This window comes from Microcaecilia unicolor, chromosome 9 (assembly GCF_901765095.1).
Source record: "Microcaecilia unicolor chromosome 9, aMicUni1.1, whole genome shotgun sequence".
Taxonomy (NCBI): Eukaryota; Metazoa; Chordata; class Amphibia; order Gymnophiona; family Siphonopidae; genus Microcaecilia; species Microcaecilia unicolor.
The window spans coordinates 136,285,578-136,304,336 of NC_044039.1; the positions used below are offsets into that span (position 1 = coordinate 136,285,578).

At 42.0% G+C, this 18,759-nt stretch overlaps 1 protein-coding gene across 3 annotated transcripts in view; it reads left to right on the forward strand.

Annotated features, from left to right (window-relative positions):
• Window positions 1–18,759, forward strand: part of RGS6 (regulator of G protein signaling 6) — a 495,104-nt gene that overhangs the window by 451,054 nt on the left and 25,291 nt on the right. For 2 of the 3 annotated variants that reach the window (XM_030214493.1, XM_030214494.1), the window contains one exon: window positions 10,555–10,801. In XM_030214493.1, coding sequence (XP_030070353.1) covers window positions 10,555–10,764 — 210 coding nt within the window. In that variant the 3' untranslated portion in view covers window positions 10,765–10,801. Of the gene's footprint in view, window positions 1–10,554; window positions 10,802–18,759 lie in introns of those variants that run through there. The other variant, XM_030214495.1, reaches the window with a different exon arrangement.

Genomic DNA, 18,759 nt, shown 5'->3' on the forward strand with positions numbered 1-18,759 from the left:
AATCATTATGGCAATAATGAGTAAATCATCTAAGAAATGGAGAGTAATCCAAAAATCATAATGTTACAAGGAAAATACCAACAAATGAGGGCTGCTTCTTGTATTCATAAAAATCCTCCCATGTGATAAGCAACAAACTCTTAATTATAAGATTAAATTAAAAAAGTGAACTATGTATGATCACAGTTGTCAAAATTAATATCTTATCTTATCTTTTCTTGTATATTTCTAATCCACCTTCTCCCAATCAGAGGTCCAAAGTGGATCACATAAAGAATTATGGGGTCCTTTATGAAGCCAAATTAAAAAGTGGCACAATGCTGTTGTCAGTGAGGGGGTTTTCTGCATGCTGCAGACACATTTAGGCAGCAGTAAAATAGCCGCATTTCTATAGTTTTTGTAATGGCCATGTGCTAATTTTCCAATTAGTGCATTACCATTACCACAGTAGCCCTTACTGCCACCTCTTTAGTAGGCGGTAAGGGCATCCACACTACTCCTGTGCTAATTGAGCAGCACGCAGTTGTGTACCAGAGCTACATGATTAGCACAGGGCACGCCTACTTTCTGCCTCCAAACATGCCTCTCATGCCAAAAAATAAAGAATATTTTCTAACATGGGAGTAGCATGCGTTGATGGCCAAACTACCTCAAGACGCCTCAGCGCATCCCATGGCAGTGCTCTTTTACCACATAGTAGGCATGCACTAGTGCCTACTGTGGCTTAGTATAAAAGCCCTTATGACTTTATATTGGTTTTTTTTTTTAATTTAGCGCCAGTTCTGTGGAACTTTCTTCCACAATCATTATGTGAAGTTCAGTCTTTTGTGTGTTTTAAATGTTTGTTAAAGCACACCATTCTATGTTAGCTTTTGTATAAAGATCTGTTGCCATATTTATAGCAGCTTTCAGCTTTAACCACTGTGCGTATTCCCCCATTTTACCAAAATCAGCATGTCTGAAATCCAGTACTTTGAGTTTTGTGCAACTGCACTCCTCTTTTGCACTTATATCAAACTATATCGTGTGATGATCATTACTGGCTAGGTGAGCACCCACCCAGACGTTGGAAACACTTCCACCATTTGTGAGCATTAGATCCAGCGTTGACCGGTACCTCGTGGGTTCATCACCATTTGTCTGAGCAAAGCACTTTGATAGGCATCCACAATCTCTCTGCTTCTTTCTGATTCTGCTGACGGGATGTTCCAATCCACATCAGGCAAGCTGAAATCTCACAGCAACAGCACCTCCCCTTTCATTCCAAGCTTATGGATATCTTCTATCAGATCCTTGTCCAGCTTCTCCATTTGTGCCAGAGATCTATAGGTAACACCCATGTGAATACAGGCTCCATCTTCTCTTTACAGAATGATCCACATAGTTTCTTCCTTTTCCCAGGTTCCCTGCATTTCAGCCGCTCTGATATTATTTTTCACATAGAGTGCCGCTCCTCCACCGGCCCTCCCTATCCTTCGTAAAAAGATTATAGCCTGGTATGGTCACATCCCATTCATGAGAATCATTGAACCATCTCTCTGTAATTGCAACAATATCCAAGTCTTCCTTAAACATCAGGTCTTGCAAATCTTGAACCTTTTTATTTAGACTACGAGCATTTGTGCTTATTGCTTTCCATGTGTTAAGTGAGTTTAGATGGTTTTCTATATAACATTACCTTCCCCACTGCCATCATGTTTTTCCTGGAGTGCCTTTCAAAATTCCCTTGCTTTCTTTTGTCACCCCCACCATCTAGTTTAATGTCTAGAAACATACTGTGTAAAGTCCCAAAACCATGTCAAGGCCTCTTAAAGGGTAATATCCTTAAAACTTTAATATCCAAGAAGTATAACCTCCACACACCAGCACACACCTGAAGTCTTTCTATTTTCTGAAATTTACTTTATTGAAAAAATGTAGCTAATTTACTCACAGTTAGTAGAGTCTCAGAAGTTACTACCCCAAGGCAAAGGACTTCGTATTTCTGAAAGCTGTATCAATGGGTGGAGATGGAAATTTGAAGGGAAGAAGGTTTTATGGCAGAGATGGGAGAGTGGTCAGGTAGATGAAAGCAGTTCAGAGATGAGGTACTGGGTTTGTGCAATATCTTGAGAGAAAGAATGAACAAGTAGAGAGGTAAAAAGACAAGTTCACTGCAGGGGAGCAGGAGGACACGTGCTGTCCAAGACAAGATGGAGAATATCTAAGCTCATGGAGAGACAGCATCCAGGTCCAGGGAGGGGGAGTTAAAGGGGCCAATAGGGACTGAGCCTGAGACCAGGTAGCAGAGGTGGTCACAGAAGGCAGTCCTCGATAGGAGAGACAGGTCATACCCTAGCTGACCCATCAGGACAAAGATAGTAGAAATAATCAGGAAATGACAATAGGTAAACAAAGGAATCAAACTTGGCTGAGAAAGGAAGGAGGCCTTTGCAGAACAGGCAACTAATAACAAACTATACAAACAAGCAGAGGTGACTACAGCACATGTGAGACTACATTATACACAATGCATTGGTGCATTGCTCATATATCATTGCAGGAAGTTACTGCAGCAGTACAAATCCTTAGAAGTGAGAATAACATAAAAAAAGCATTAAATACATTTTAGGGTTACACTATAAAAACTAGAACAAGGCTGCTGGGGGCAGAACAACCATGCCAGGAGTATGTCCCCTTCAAATCTATGTATGCCATCCCGAATAAACATTTAAGTAATGCTTTTTTTTTTTTTAATTAAATCACTACCTCTGTATGTATTTATTTTTATTATTCAAACTTTATTGACATTTCTGGAACTATCAAAATACAGAACTGTAAGCAATCTACATGAAAGCCATAACCATCCAGAAAACATTTTTACTGTTGATATACCCCTTATATTCTGGAGGCCTCTGAACAGCGCCATACTGAAATATAGTAACAGTATATTGATTAAGAGTTTAGCCAAATCTGCTCACCAGCATTCTGTGATCTTCAGAATCATACAAAAAGATAGACATTGTATTGTGGCCAAGTTTGTATTCATCAGAGTAATCCCTTTGGAAAATATCAAAGCAAATGCATCAGCGTGTGTTGCTGTTCATAGGGCAATTTTCAAAACTTTCCTTTCCCTATTAGCTTCTCTCCTTTCCTAGTCTTTCTAACCCCTTCCTCTATTTTTATCCTAGCTACAACTGTGGTAGAATGCATGGCTAGTCTTTTCTGTTTTTATTGCAGTTCTTTTCTCTCTATTATGCTTTGTGAATTTTAGATTGTAAACTGCCTAGATCTGCTAGTTAGTTAAGACGGTATAGCAAATTTTGGATAAATAAATGTTCCACACACTAAGGTCACTTTTTGCTGCCAGCGGAAAATGGCCAATTGTCTATTTTCTGCATTAATGTTGCCATTAGCACATGAACCAGCTTATCAAAGAATATATACAGGGGTGTGCTGGTAAATTTTTAACAACAGGCTCTTTCTCCGGACGTAGCCAGCTCTGCAGTTGGAAGGACCAGGGTTGGCCGGGGTGGGGGGGGGGGAGTAGAGGAGCAACACTTGCCTCTCTTTCCTCCCTCCCTTTGTGCGGGCACGCTAGGCATACCTTTGCTGGCAGCCACCACTCCCAAATGAACCCTGGTAATAATCACAGTAATAAATTACAAAGAACCAGAATTTGATATGAAGAAAACTAAAACAGTGAAAGGGCTGAGCCAGAAAATCTGTACAATGATGTTAATATATGTATATGAAGAGAAAAAGTTTTTTTAGAAGTGATAGGGAAGTTCTCAGAGTATGAACTCACCCAAGCGAGGCTACACCAAGGTGAATTACGTCTCTAAGGGTGGATAAGTTTCTCGATCATAGAACGTCTCCCTAAATGTTTGTACTTTTTATGAGCAAATACACACCAGTGCTCTGATAATATTTAAATAATAATAGTGATAATGATAGAAAAATGTCTTTAAAATTCAAAACTTCTGAGTCAATCCTCTCACTTACTCCTTCAAACCTCATGCACACTGTTATCAAAAAAGGTTGAAGATATACTTCTTTCAAACATCCATAATCACATAAATATATTATATCTGTATGCGATGAACTTTTCATATTCGCACATTAGCACATGGCCATTACTCTGTGGACCCTTACCGCCACCTATTTTGGAGGCAGTAAAAGCTCATGCGCTAGTACACGCTAATCAGCTACTGCATGACAATGTGGCTGTGCTAACTCATTACTACTACTACTACTATAAATCATTTCTGTAGCGTTACCAGTCATACGCAGCACTTCACAATTGAACATGAAGAAAAGACAGTCCCTGCTCAAAAGCGCTGCCCACTCTCCATCCCCAGATACAACCCCTGCAGGAAAAAATAATATTTATTTTTTAGCGCATCATGTTACGCCATTTTAAGCAGCAGTAAGATAAGGGGGCCCCTTAGTTATTGAGTTACCCCCATAGACTCTGCACACAGAAAACTGCATGTGTAAGTGATGGCAATTAACACTGGAAGCCACCTAAGGTGGGGAGTTTTTAATGCATTTGAGGCATAAATTTAAAAAAAACATGACCTGAAGGAGATTTGCTCCCTTAACCTCTTGTGTAAAGCCCTAGCTAAACTGAGTAATTTTTAAAATTCTATTGATAGTTTGAACTGTAAAACAAGAGAGGCAGAAGATCTGCGATGCAAACACAGCAGAACAAACAGCAGACCCATCACACATGAGAAGAAGTTGCAAAAACTTGTAATTCAACTCAACGTTTTGCTACTGTTTCTCACATGTGTTGGTCTGCTCTTTGTTCTGCTATCTTTGAACTGGTGGAGAACCTGACAGGGAAACTTGTTTACATATATCTTGGTTTGTTTTTTTAATATGCATATTTCTATTGTAAGATAGAAAATACATGTATAAATTTGTGGTCCACCAGACCATGTCCAAAACACACTCCCTTGATTTCTCTCTCCCCAATATTCAAAAGCATTTAACTGGCCAGGATCGACACCTGGCCGCCAGTGGCATTCCTAGGGGGGTTGACACCTGGGGCAGATCGCCAATGCGCCCCGCCCCCCCGGGTGCAGCACCCCCCCCCCCCGGATGCAGCGCGGACCCCCCCAGCGAAAGGACACCCCCCGCGAAGGAACCCCTCCCCGGGTGCACGCCGCTGGGGGGGTGCCGCGCGCGCCTGTCCTCCATTGTTCCATGCTTCTTCTCTGTCCCGGAACCTGTTCCGGGGCAGAGAAGAAGCATGGAACAACGGAGGACAGGTGCGCGCGGCACCCCCCCAGCAGCTTGCACCCAGGGCGGACCGCACCTACCGCCCCCCCCCCCCTAGGAACGCCACTGCTGGCCGCTTAAATTCCCCATAACTGGCTATCCGCCAGTGGATGTTTAACCAATGAAGATCTCTGAAAATACAGGAGACTATCAAATTTATTCAGACCAAAGATCAAACCTTGCCACTGTATTCAACAATAATTGCAGGCTACTTTGCAACACAACTGAGACATCATTGTAAAGAGAATTACAGTAATTCAGTTGGGGAAGTAACACTGACTGGACAATAGTTCTAAAACTATAGTGGGATAATGAAGATCTAATCACTCTTCATTGTCTAAGCCTTAGAAAGAACTTTTTACTAAGGAGACCTTTCACTAAGGCGTGTAGGTGCCTACGCGCATCCAACATGCGTGAAATTAGAACTGCCGCCTGGCTACCGTATGTCCCGGGTGGTAATTCTATTTTTGACATGCATCCAAAACGCACAGCAGAAAATATTTTCTGTTTTCTACTGTGTGGCGCTAACTGGGTGGTAATCGGCAGTGTACGTGCGCTGGCGATTAACCGCTCGGTTAACGCATGAGACCTTATTGCTAAGTCAATGGGTGGCGGTAATGTCTCAGGCTCAAAATGGACGCGTGCTCTTTTTAATTTTGCTGCATGTCCATTTTTAGCCAGAAAAAAGGTCTTTTTTTTGCAGGCGTGCTGAAAAATGGACCTGTGCACGTCCAAAGCACACGCCTACACGAGTGCAGGCCATTTTTCGGTGCACCTTAGTAAGAGGGCCCCTAAGTGCATTAGTTTGTCATTCATATGAAAATTTAGAATCCAATATAATCCCTAAAACTTATAAATGGTCATCCGTTGTTAAGCTTTCTCCTAAAGCTAATGTTACTGTCCTATCTGGAACATGATCAAAATCCCCAAACCACAGAAGTTTAGCTTTTTGCTTATTTAACTTTAAAAAAATGATCAGTTGCCCATTCATCCATGATTGAAATATAATTTTGTACCTTTATACAATTACCTTCTTAGGCTTCTAAGTTTGGCTTAAAATAGGGGACAAATTAGACACCTACCCCCCTGTTTACAAAGCCGCACTAGTGGCTGCTGGTGCGCTAATTCTGACACAGCAAATTCACTTTGAATGGGCTGTGTCGGTTTGTAAACAGGGGGGCTAATTTAAGTGCCTAAATTTAGGAGTACAGCTTTTTTTTTAATAATGGGCCCTTTATAATTTTCTTTAACATTGTTTTAAATAGAATTTCACATTACAAATCAAGCAATAACTTGTACAGAAAAACCTAGGGGGCCCTTTTACTAAGCTGCAGTAAGCACTAATGTGTGCATACCGCAGGGTAAAGACACTATTGCAGGGCATGCTCAGGCATCCTGCAGTAGTTTTGTGTTTGACGCATACTACCCACGCACTAAAAAATAAAAAATACTTTTTAGCTATGGGGTGGGTGATCTGCTTTGGAATTTACAGCCTGTCTCACTGACACAGACTGCTCAATAATTGCCATGGATTCTTTTGGATTCGTAATAAGTAAATGAAGCCTTTATTAGGGAAGCTAAATTCTACAGTGGTTAATATATATATATATATAATGGTTAGCACATCTACTATAATAAAACGCACCCTCAACGTTCTGAGGACACTGACGTCACTGCAGGCACTCACACACCGGTTAGTAACTTCATGGTGGTGAAGCCACAACACTCACCATGTCTGCATGCCCCGTCCTCGCGTCACACGTGATGACGTCGAGGGCGGAACACGAAAACAAGGCAAATCAATGCACGGGGAGCAGTAGTTTCCCTACTCCTCCCCTTACAACAAATCCCAGCCGCAAACGACAACGTGCCCATCACCTCGGCCCCTTTTACCACATCGCCCCGCCCCTTTCAAGGTACCGGCCCGCCCCCGGTACCACACTCTTCCCCTCATCACCTTCTCTCCCCCCGTCACCTCCCATCCCCTTACGCGGCACGCCACTATCCCTGGTGGTCTAGCGGTACCTGTTCGCTCGGGCAGGAACGAAGGAACCCCCGCTTTCCAGCCCGGAACGCTGCTGCTAGCTGCCCAGCTTCATCGTGTCTGAGTCCGGCTCTCGGCGAATCAAAATGGCCGCCGAGAGTTGAAGCTGCCTCGCGAGACTTCAACTCTCGGTGGCCATTTTGAAATGCCGAGAGCTGGACTCCCACACGATGCAGCAAGGAAGCTAGCAGCACCGCTACGGGCAGGAAAGAGGGGGCTCTTTCTTTCCTGCCCCGACCGAACAGGTACCTCTAGACCACCAGGGAGACAAGCGTAAGGGGAGGGGAAGGGAGTCTAGTGCCGGCTAGGGCCCGTTTCATCAGCGGCAGAAACGGGCCTTTTTTACTAGTATACAATAATTAGCTCTATAAACACAATGGTTAGCTGTATAAACAATCATTACATCACTGGTCTCTATAGCCTTGTAGCGCTATAGAAATGCTAAATAGTAGTAGTAGTAGTAGTACATCTCTTAGACCAGGAAAGGAAGCAATAATATACATACATAAATCATCACTGATCTCCATCATCCAGGCTCTTACCATCAGCTGGGGGGGGGCCCGGTACAGTGAGAGCTAGGAGCTTTGGACCAGGAACAAGCCTTCTGCGCAGTCCGTACGTTACTCACAGATGAACCCCCAACCCCACTGTGACAAGCCCTCCCTTTTTATTAGGCTGAGCTCATGTTCAGAGCTAAGGAAAATTACAATGGAAAATTACAGAATGCTTAGATCTATGGGAACGTGGTCACATGCTTTCCCAAGTCCAGGTGGCCAAACTGGGCCTGTGAAACAAGTGCCATCCTCCCCTTTGCATACCAAATTGGTTAGAGCTGTGTCTTATCTCTGCATTCCAACTTGTTTTTGTACAATCAAAGTTAAACAACCATTTTGAAACAGAATTACTTCTGATCAACAATACAGACCCCGAGTGCACTGGTCAGTCCAGATAGGGTTGAAAAACAATCTTTAAAATTCTATTCCATTACAGTGGGTCTGGGAGGTGGAGAGCAGGTATGCCCAATTGGTGTAGCTAAATTGCCACCCGCTAACCAGTTAGAATGAGGTTAGTGTGGAAGTCCTTACCACCTAGAAAATAGGTGTCGTAAGGGCTCACACGCTAGTGGGGAAATTAGCGCTTAGCCATTAATAAACAAAATGAAAAATGGGCTCATTTTAGGCCATGCTAAAAGGGGCCTCAGCATGCGGGAAAGCCCCGCACTGGGGATACTTGAGGCCACTTTGTAGCACAGTTTAATAAAAGGCCCCCCTTAATTATTACATTTTAAGGAAGCCGACAGTAAGGGTAATAACGAAAAAGAAAATGCTCATGTCCACAAAGTAAAGGTTCCAATGATAGATCCAGGAGGATTTAAAGAAGAAACTTTTAAAAGAAAAAAAAGGGACAAAGATTTTCATAGAGCAGATATTTTATCAACACTCTGTTCTATTCACAGAAGCTGTATCAGAAAAGGTTATTGAATGGGAGGGTCTCAATAATTATATTTCACAGAACAATATCTTACAATATATTTCCAAGGGAACGTAAGATAAAACGAAGCACCCACGTGTAAAATGTCAGGACGAAGTAACAGAAACTGCCACCTTCACTTCTGGGTTTCACATGATATATACCAGTAAATTTATAGATCTTTTTTTCTTTAAATAATTTTAATATATTCTTTACAGGTGATCCCTTTGAATGCTATTTAGCAGAGTCACTCTCAGTATAGCAAAAAAAAAAAATGTTCGCCTGTTCTAGAAGATTCCACTGAATCCATAGTAATTTCCCCAACCGATATACTTGGACCGTGACACTTCCCAGGAAGATAATAAACACGAACAATGGATGGACAAGAATCTTCAGATAACACGAATACATCCTTCAAATAATTTTCAAACATGAGTTTAGCCGAGATATTTATTTCCTTAGGAAAATTCAACAGTCTGAGGAGCCCTTTTACCAAACTGCATTAAAAAAATGGCCTTAGTGCATACTTACGCAGATCATTCCCATGCACTAAGGCCATGGGTAAAATGGCCTATTTTTTTAAATTAATGGCCATGTGCTAATTTTCCCATTAGCACGTGAGCACGTACCGACACCTATTTTGTAAACTGTGGGGGCTCACGTACTAATCTAATCGGTTGGCACACAGCACTGTAACTGCACTAACTGAACACAGAACATGCTACTTTCTGCCCCCAGCCTGCCCCCGAGCACTAAAGCTCATGGAAAGCACATACAGATGTTAAAATTAGTGAGAAATGCCCGAGCACGCCCCGCGGTAAGGCATTTTAAACTACAATAAGCACAGGTTAATGCTTATCGCAGCTCAGTAAAGGACCGCTGAGATTGGAACGTCCACATTTTCCGGTTTATAACAAATTGCCGAGACATCAGTTAGTAATGTAGATTGGACAGATTGTCAGGCCTTTTATGATTTTTAATAGAGATGAACCCATTTTTTAATTATGAGGCTTATCAAAAGCAGTCCAATCTTGGGGCTATAATCAGCGGTAGGAATTTAACAGTCCCTAAAAATCTAGATTAAAATTCCTGAGGGGTCCTTTTACTAAGTTGCGCCAAAAAATTGGTTGCGCTAGTGTAGGCCTGTGTTTTGGGTGCGCGCAGATCGAATTTTCAGCGCACCTGTAAAAAAGGCCCTTTTTAAACATTTTTGCCGAAAATGGATGTGAGACCTTACCGCCAGCTATTGACTTAGCGGTAAGGTCTCACATGTTAACCATGCAGTAATCATCTACGCATGTAGAATGATGATTACTGCCTGGTTTCTGCTGCACCATAAAATAAAAATTATTTTCCGCCGCACATAGCAGACACTCGTCAAAAATGAAATTACTGCAAGAGCCACACGGTAGCTGGGCGGTAACTCCAAATTGACACGTGTTGGGCATTCGTAGGATCCTATGTGGCTTAGTAAAAGGGCCCCTTAATTATGTATTATCTCAGCAGATCAAAATTGTATTTTTTCTTTAACTCTGATGCTTAGCATTTAATAGTGCATGGTCATGGATCAGAATCCAAAAGCAGGTTCGCTCCTCAGGCAGAACCCTGACCTGGTCTTTGTATCTTGGATCTCAATGTTCACAGTCCAAAAATGTATCAGTTGACAGTCTTGCAATACAGTTTTATAATAGGTGTTTCTCTTTCTTTCTTTCTTTCTTTCTTTCTTTCTTTCTTTCTTTCTTTCTTTCTTTCTTTCTTTCTTTCTCTCTCTGCAGGAACATATTTACAAGCTGATGAAGAGTGACAGCTATGCGCGATTCTTACGCTCTAATGCATACCAGGACTTGTTATTCTCAAAGAAGAAGGTATCTTGTGGGATGGACGTGCTTGCATCTCTTGCACTTACTAATGCTGGCCTGCTGCTTGCTGCTCATGTGGAAACTAAAATATCGTTTGTTTGTTATTTTTGTTTGTACGAGGAATGAGTAGTGCTTTTGACTCAGTCCACCTTTATAGGCCCAGAGCAGGTCTTCATTTTAAAGTTCAAATCGGTATAGGATAATGAAGTTGACTGGCCAACCAATCAAATATCAGGGCACTTCAGTAGATTTTACTACTGTAATGCCTGATGGAATTATAGAGATTACAGCAACTGTAATTATAATGAAGAGAAATAAAGAAGAAAAGATTTATCTAGCCATAGTCATTGTAAACTGGCGCATCTCAAAGCCCAACATTTGTTGCCTACAGGGCCGGCTCAAGGCATCACTAGGCAGTTGCCTACAACTGCAGTCATAGTAAAATAATAGGTCCAAATATATCTAGAAAACAAAGTTTCAATATTTAAAAGTATGTCTCTGAGTTATGTGTAATCATGTTGTGGGATAAACAGATTGCTGAGTAATTATCCAAATTTTGGGGTGGAGGGATTAAAGCTGAAGGTTCACCTAGGGTGTCCGGTACTCTTGCACTGACCCTGCTTGTACAACCATACCAAGGATTTCCCTTTGATATCTTCTTTACTCTGAAAGATTTTAGACTTGTGAAATTAAGGAAGAATTTCCAGTCTCTAAATTCGAGATTACTCAGTCTTCAGTGAAGTGAAGGAACATTCTTGGATGTACAGTTTAGTTTAGACTAAAGAGTGGGATTGACTGCAGCTGTGCTACAGACGCAGGTGCAGCCGGTGGAAGCAACGTGGCTTCCACTTGCCACAAAGGGGGGAAGGTCATTTGACATCATTACTCTGATGCTTTTCACACAAAAGAGTTCCCCAGCGTAAGCCAAATCAGTACGGGCTTGAGTCTAAGGGACTGCCATTGCATATCTGCTCAATGTCACCTTGAATTCTTACCACGAGTGTTCTCTGAGGAATAATTGCTCCTCGCAAAATAGGAATCAAATTTTGTTCTCCTTTGATAAAGACTTATTTCTCTTTTTTAACTGTTTAGGCCAAATTCAGCTATCCATTCATGACAGCACAACCCCAACTTCAAGAGGTTTATTAATAGTGAATCATGTCAGTAAGAGCCCAAAGGCAGCTGGAATGTTGGTTATCTCTCTATGCAGCATATGTCTAGGAGGGGAAAGGGGGAGGGGGAGGTGCATGCCTGAATGCTATGTGCAGTACATTTCCTGTATGTAAACCAGGATAAAGACAGATCAAAATAATAAGGATTGCTCCTTTATTAAGATCAGGTCTAGTAATCAATTTGTCTATTTTGTTATATGTCAGGCTGTATTAAAGCATGAAATAAAATATTCTGAAATACAGAACACTTTGAAATATTCAAAGGAACAAATAAATGTACACGATAAACTAAATTAGAGATATTCAAGTGCAGTCCTTGGGGCCACAAACAGATCAGGTTTTCAGGATATCCCTAATGCATATGCAAGTATCTACCAGTATTTTAATTAAACATCTCACATCACAATATCACAAATGGCTTTGTTAATACAACTTATCACACCTAATCATGCATACTTCCCAAAGACTTTCCCAATGAATTATACATCAAACAGAGACAAACTTTTATCCACACTACTGTTGAGAACCAAACCTCGGTGACCAAAATCACCCCTGGTTTGCCAATAACATATATTAAAACTTGTATTCAGCTCCAAATGGCATTCTCATATGTCCATATACAATATGCTGTTAATGCTGTAATCGCAGTAATTGCTGCTGTATGTCCATTCAGTAGCTTCGATATTTATGAAAAAAGAAGCTGACACTTAAAACATGAGCTGTTTCAAAAGTCCACAAACTGATACAACCGCTGGTATCAATTCTCTGCTCAACGTGTCATTCATCAGAACTTGTCTTGAAACCTTTTCATCCATACACTTCCTTCAAATCCATAATCGGTCTCTACATAGGCCGTGTTTCATATATAACTTCTTCAGGAGACCTTATGTGCATGAGATGTATCTGTATGCTTCCTGCCTTTATGCAAATGTGTTCCTTGCATATTCGTTAGTGATACCTTGAAATCCTGACCTGTTTGTAGCCCTCGCAGAATGAACGTGGGCAGCACCCCTCAGCTAAATGAAAGAAGACAAACGTAATTACAATCTGATAGCAGTTAAAGCTGCAACTAGAACTAGAACAGCAGGTAGAATGGATGCACTAGCATTACTTACAGGTGCATATACTGCAATTGCCCCATGCAATTTTATAACTCAGCACCTCCACTTAGGCACACTAAGGACCATGCAGTGAAAGCTTATCCTATAATGGTCCCTGGGCGCCCAGATTCTGTTATAGAACACTAGCATAATCCAGGGCCGCTGAGAGGGGGGGTGCAAGATTCCTCAGGCCCAGCCTCCAAGGGGGCCTGGCACCAGAGATCAAAAGAGACTGCTCTTCCGGCCACAGATCCTTCTTCCTGCTGCGTCCCACTTATGTGGAAACACAAAGTTACAGGAGGCGGTACGTGGCAGGAAGAAGGATCTGTGGCCGGAAGAGCAGTTTCTTTTGATCTCTGGTGCCAGGCCCCCTTGGAGGCTGGGCCTGAGGAATCTCTCTTATTCACTGCTGCAGGAGGGGGGGTAGCAGTGGTGGTGGTGGGAACGGCAGCAGCAGCGGTGGGGGGGCAGTGGTGCTAGGGGTGGCGGCAGCGGAGCCTTGAAGATTGTTTGCCCCAGGCCCAGCTTTGTCTCTCGACGGCCCTAGCATAACCTGGTACCAGTGCCCCTTACATTTACATGCCTGTAGTTATACCAACCATAGACATGGCATAATTGAGGGTGCTCAAATGTGGCAGGGACGTGCATCTCAACATACAGAGGCCAATATTCAGCCGGCAGCAATAAGCAGTTTAGAAACCGCTCACAGCTGAGGGCTGAACTCATCCCAGATATTGATTGCCAGGCTATATCTGGGTATATGCGCTGACCTGGAAGTTAACTGGGCACTGGCTAATATTCAGACCGGTGCCCAATTAGCTCGGCACATAAAGTTAAGACTGCCAATTTGCTGTCCTAAGTTTGGGGGTCCTTTTACTAAGGCACACTGACAGATTTAGCACATGCTAACAATTATTGCGCACTAAATGATAATACACCACTATATTCCTATGGCATCACGTTTAAACTCTGTTCCTTAATCCATAAAATCATCCATGGTGACGCCCCAGCATACATGTCAGACCTAATAGAACTTCCACCCAGGAACGCAAAAAAATCTTCTCGCACTTTCCTCAACCTTCATCCACCAAATTGCAAAGGCATGAAATACAAATTAATGCACGCATCTACCTTCTTCTATATGAGCACGCAGCTCTGGAACGCGTTGCCACGCAACTTGAGAACTGTCTATGAACTGACAAATTTCCGCAAACTATTGAAAACCTATCTCTTCAACAAGATATACAACAAAGATCAACACATGTAATTATATAATCGTTGACTTACCCAGAAATGTTTTATACTACCTTTTGCTTTAATACCATCATCTAACCCAAAACTCACTGTTAATAATAAATGTATGCTCCCTTCCATTTCCCACATCCATGATGAATTGTAAGCTACATAGAGCCCGCAAAGAGGTGTGATAATGTGGGATACAAATGCAATAAATAAATAAATAAAAAATCTTATCATTCAGCACACACTAATCGTTAGCGTGTGCTAAATCTGTTAGCACGCCTTAGTAAAAGGACCCCTTTATGCGCTTATTTAGCCAGTTAATGGGCCGAATATTGCCGCTAACTGCCTAAATTATGGTTCCACCCAGACTCCATCCCAAATAAACCCTAACCTAACCAGTTGGGGAATGGCAGTTAGAAGAGATATTCAGCAGCCCGATTAGACCCCTTTGAATAGCAGGCCCATATTTTTTAATTTAAAATTTGTCTTTAATTGTTATCACCTTTTGATATATAAAGCCAGATATTTCAGACTCTAGACCTGGTAGGACAGTAAAAATGCAGAACCAGCAGTCTGTACAAGACACACAAAAACTGTTGCTGGAATTTCTATGTTTTGCTTGTGTGATGATCTGTATTGTGATAAAGTTGACAATAATAAATCTGTATTTATTGGGGCAATTTTGAAGGCCACCATCGTGTGTAAATAGTCAATTATATACCTAACTTGGCAGTCTGAACAGTGCTTTCTCTCAATACAGCTAAAAGACACATTTTGGCGTAGGGATAGGGCTGTGAGCCTTGAATGCAGGGGATGTGGGATTAATTCCCACTGTGGATGTTTGGGATTACTTTCTTCGTCATAAAGCATATGGTGTTAGACTTAAAGATCTTAATATGTATTCTTTGGAGAAATGATAGAGACATTTAAATACCTATGTGGCATAAATGCACGGGAGGTGAGTCTCTTTCAGTTGAAAAGAAGCCCTGGAATAAGGGGGCACAGGATGAAGGTGAAAGGGGATGTAGACTCACAAGTAACCTGAGGAAATACTTCATCACAGAAAGGGTAGTGAATTCATACAATGGCCTCCCGATGGAAGTGGGAGAGTAGATGGCATGGATGGGCAGGCTGGATAGGCCATATGGTCTTTATCTTCCTACATTTTTCTGTGTTTCTATGTAAAAGCGTGCACATATCTTTTTAGCCGCATTTAGAATGTGTTTTGAGAGTGAGAGAAAAAAGTAACACACATGGATTGGAGGTTGTATGACTCAGTAGAATAAATATAAAAATAGTGTACACTCCCCCCCCCCCCCCCCAGCGCAATGCTGGGTTTTGTACAATCAAGCATGCGTGAAGGAAGCCCTCCCTCTCCCCCTCATGCATGCATGAAAACTGTGCATGCATGGGGGCGGGCTTCCTTTGCACTTGCTTGGTTGTGCAAAAACCCTGTATTGCACAGAGGTGGGGGAGCAGACGGTGCGGCACGTGAGCAGGAAGGCTTCCTCTGGTGGGGCTTGGGGACCTCCACCAGCCAACTGCCTCAATTGGGGGGGGGGGCTGGGGTGCCCGCCATGCCCCTGCCAAGACAATGCCTAGGGTAATCCACCCCCCCTTACTACAACACTGGATAAAACTGACACTTTCTTCAGTAGCCCTGCTTTGAAGTGTTGGTCTCTTACTGGGATTTGATTCCTTGAATCTGAGATGTACATAAATGTCCTGAACACTTGTCAACTGATCCTTAATTTGGTTGCAACTATGCATTTGCTTTAGATGCTCTTCTGCTCTTATTCATGTCAGATGATCAGTGAGTGAGTCCACTTCCATCCTAGAGTAACAAATTCCTTTCCATCCTTCATTTTCCTGCTTGCTTCAGAAATATCTAATATAAAGTTAAAATGGGGGTTATTTAAGAAGCCTTATTCATGATTTCCACATGGAAAAGCCAGGATTTAATGTCAATATCAGATACACATGTAATAAACAATTTCAGAAAGCATCTATTTACATATGGAGATCCATGCTATGCAGAGAGGCGGTGTGGTGTGGGAGAGGCTCAGACAGGACTAAAGTCTACACATGTGTTACCCATTTCACAAAGGGAATACATGCATATGAGGGAAAAGTTCCATGTTGGCTTTTACACCTGCTCAGAAGCAAGGTATAGGTTTAAAAACTGTGCCTGTTTCATCCAGGGTTTACAAGAGGGATTAAGGGAGTCATTCTCCTTATCCCATGTACTTTATGTCTACCTCCAAAATGAAAACATGTTCAAATTACATCCTCGCTTCTTAATTGGAGGCACATACACGTGTAGGTATGCCAAATGTGACAGATGCATGTGTCTGCTTAAGTGCCAATACCTCCATGTGAAAGTTTCCAGGTCCATGCTGTTCATTTTTTTCAAAGTGTATATTTGTAAAATGGATGCTTTTGCTACACATGCTGGCAGATACGTATGCACTCCTGCAGGAATGTAAGAAAAGGCTCAGCACACTGTTCCCTCTAAGCAATGCAGGAGTCCTCCACCTACAGTTCTGCCAGTGGGTGGTGCTGTTTCACTATCACATTTGCAATAGTGAGAGGTAAGCTTTGCAGGACTCCAGAGTACCTGCCTGTCCTAGCAATTGAAAAAACAGTAGTGAAACTCCACCCCCCACTGGCAGCAATGCTCAGCTTAGAGGGAACAGTGGCTCAGCATCAGACATTCTTTACTAAAAATAACTCCAGAATTGAACATGTCCCAACCTGGATATCTCAATTCAAATACATATGTTCTATGTCAAACAGGGTTTTTCATGTGTAACTGTATTAAATATGGCTGGACCTATAAGACTATTATTGTTGGGGTGGAGCAAGATGGTGGCTGTGCATGTACAGGTCATGTGAGCTCCACATTTTCTTCGCTTATTTCTTTTCTTGCCCATGAAGGGGAAAAGGAAGAGCTATTTATGAGGTGCCAGGACGGTTACTGCTCCGATGAAGGTGGCTAGACCAATTGATACTTTCTTCAGTGGGGTTCTACCGCAACTTAGGCTCTAAAAGGTGTGCCCCTGGGTGTGTCTCTGGAGAAGGAAGAACCAGAGCCTCTCCAGGCCCAGGATGTTGTGCTTAGTCTTGAGTAGCATAGAATGCCTCCTTGCCTTGCAGAGTATTCTGCAGTGACATCAGAGGAAAAGTTGAGGAATTTACCATTGGGGATATGCTTGAGCCTCTCGAGGCAGAGAGAGGATATCTCCAGCTTGGTGGCAGGTGGTTCCTGCGGAACATTGGAGATGCCAATGAGAGTAGGGGCTCTTGGCCAAGTTCAGCAGGACTTGACATCATAGGGGAGTTCTTTGTCATCAGGAAAATTGCTGATGACTTAAAAAATCTTTCTCTGAGCAATATCAATTATAAGCATCTCAAGAAACTAATCTTACAGAAACATTTGCAGCTCATACCATTCAGCTGAGAGAGCAAGAAAAGAAGTACAGGATCTAGACAATCAACATTGGAATCTGTTCATGTGGCTATAATGAGAAAGAACTTATCGATTAACAGGAAATTAGAAGTTCTAGAGAATATATCAAGATAAAACAATGTTAGATTTGTTCATCTTCTGAATCTAAAGAGGACATAGGAGCCGATATTGAGAAGATTCCTTGAATGTGTCCAAGGAAGGGTTATTTCCACAGGGCTTAGCACCCCCAATAATTTTGAAAAGTTGGCTCCTGTGAAAGAGGATAACACTTAAAGATGTTATTGAGAGATTTAAGAGAGGTTTTGAAATTTAGTATTCCACCTAATGTGGTGAATGTTATTATATTCCATCTACTCAGATATGTTAGTAGCTACGTTTGCTGAAAACAATGATCATGATTTGGTTTTAAGAAAAATTTTAAAATATAAGCAAGTTATTTTTTGTAATACCAAATTGTGGGTTTTTCCACATATGGCTAGGGCCACGCAGACTCTGTGCTGACAGTTCTTGCTCCTTCGACCAAGGTCTAAGAAATAGGGGTTTATTATTATTTGAAATTCCCATGTAAATGTGTGATATTAGATAATAACGTTAAACAAGTATTTTTTGAAATCGTTACAACTTTCTTCTTTTCTTATTGGGAAAAGCCCTATATCTCCTCCTGCAGGTCACCGTTGCTCCCACTTAATTCTACAATTTGAAATGTTCGGTATGAGACACTGTACTTGGTCTCCTTTCTTTTCTTCTTTTTTTTTCTTAGTAGTTTAGGTTCCGCCCCTGCTGTGGACTTTAATCAAACAATACTGTTTTGATATATAGGGATCTTTTTACAAAACTGCGGTAAGCGCTAGCAAAGTGCTTACCGTAGCTTAAAATGGCTTACAGTGGGATGCACTCAGGTGTTTCATTGGTGGGGGCATGTCTAGGGGCAGAGAGTAGACATTTCTGTGCTAATCATTTAGCGCATCCACATCACTGTGCACTAACTGGTTAGCACAGGATTACCGCCTCCAAAAAAGATGTCAGTAAGTGCTCACCCGGTAATTCTTTTTAATGGCTATGTGCCAATTATAACATTAGCGCATAGGTAGAGATTCTATATATGGCGCCTGGAAAATCCAAGTGTAAATCATTTTCA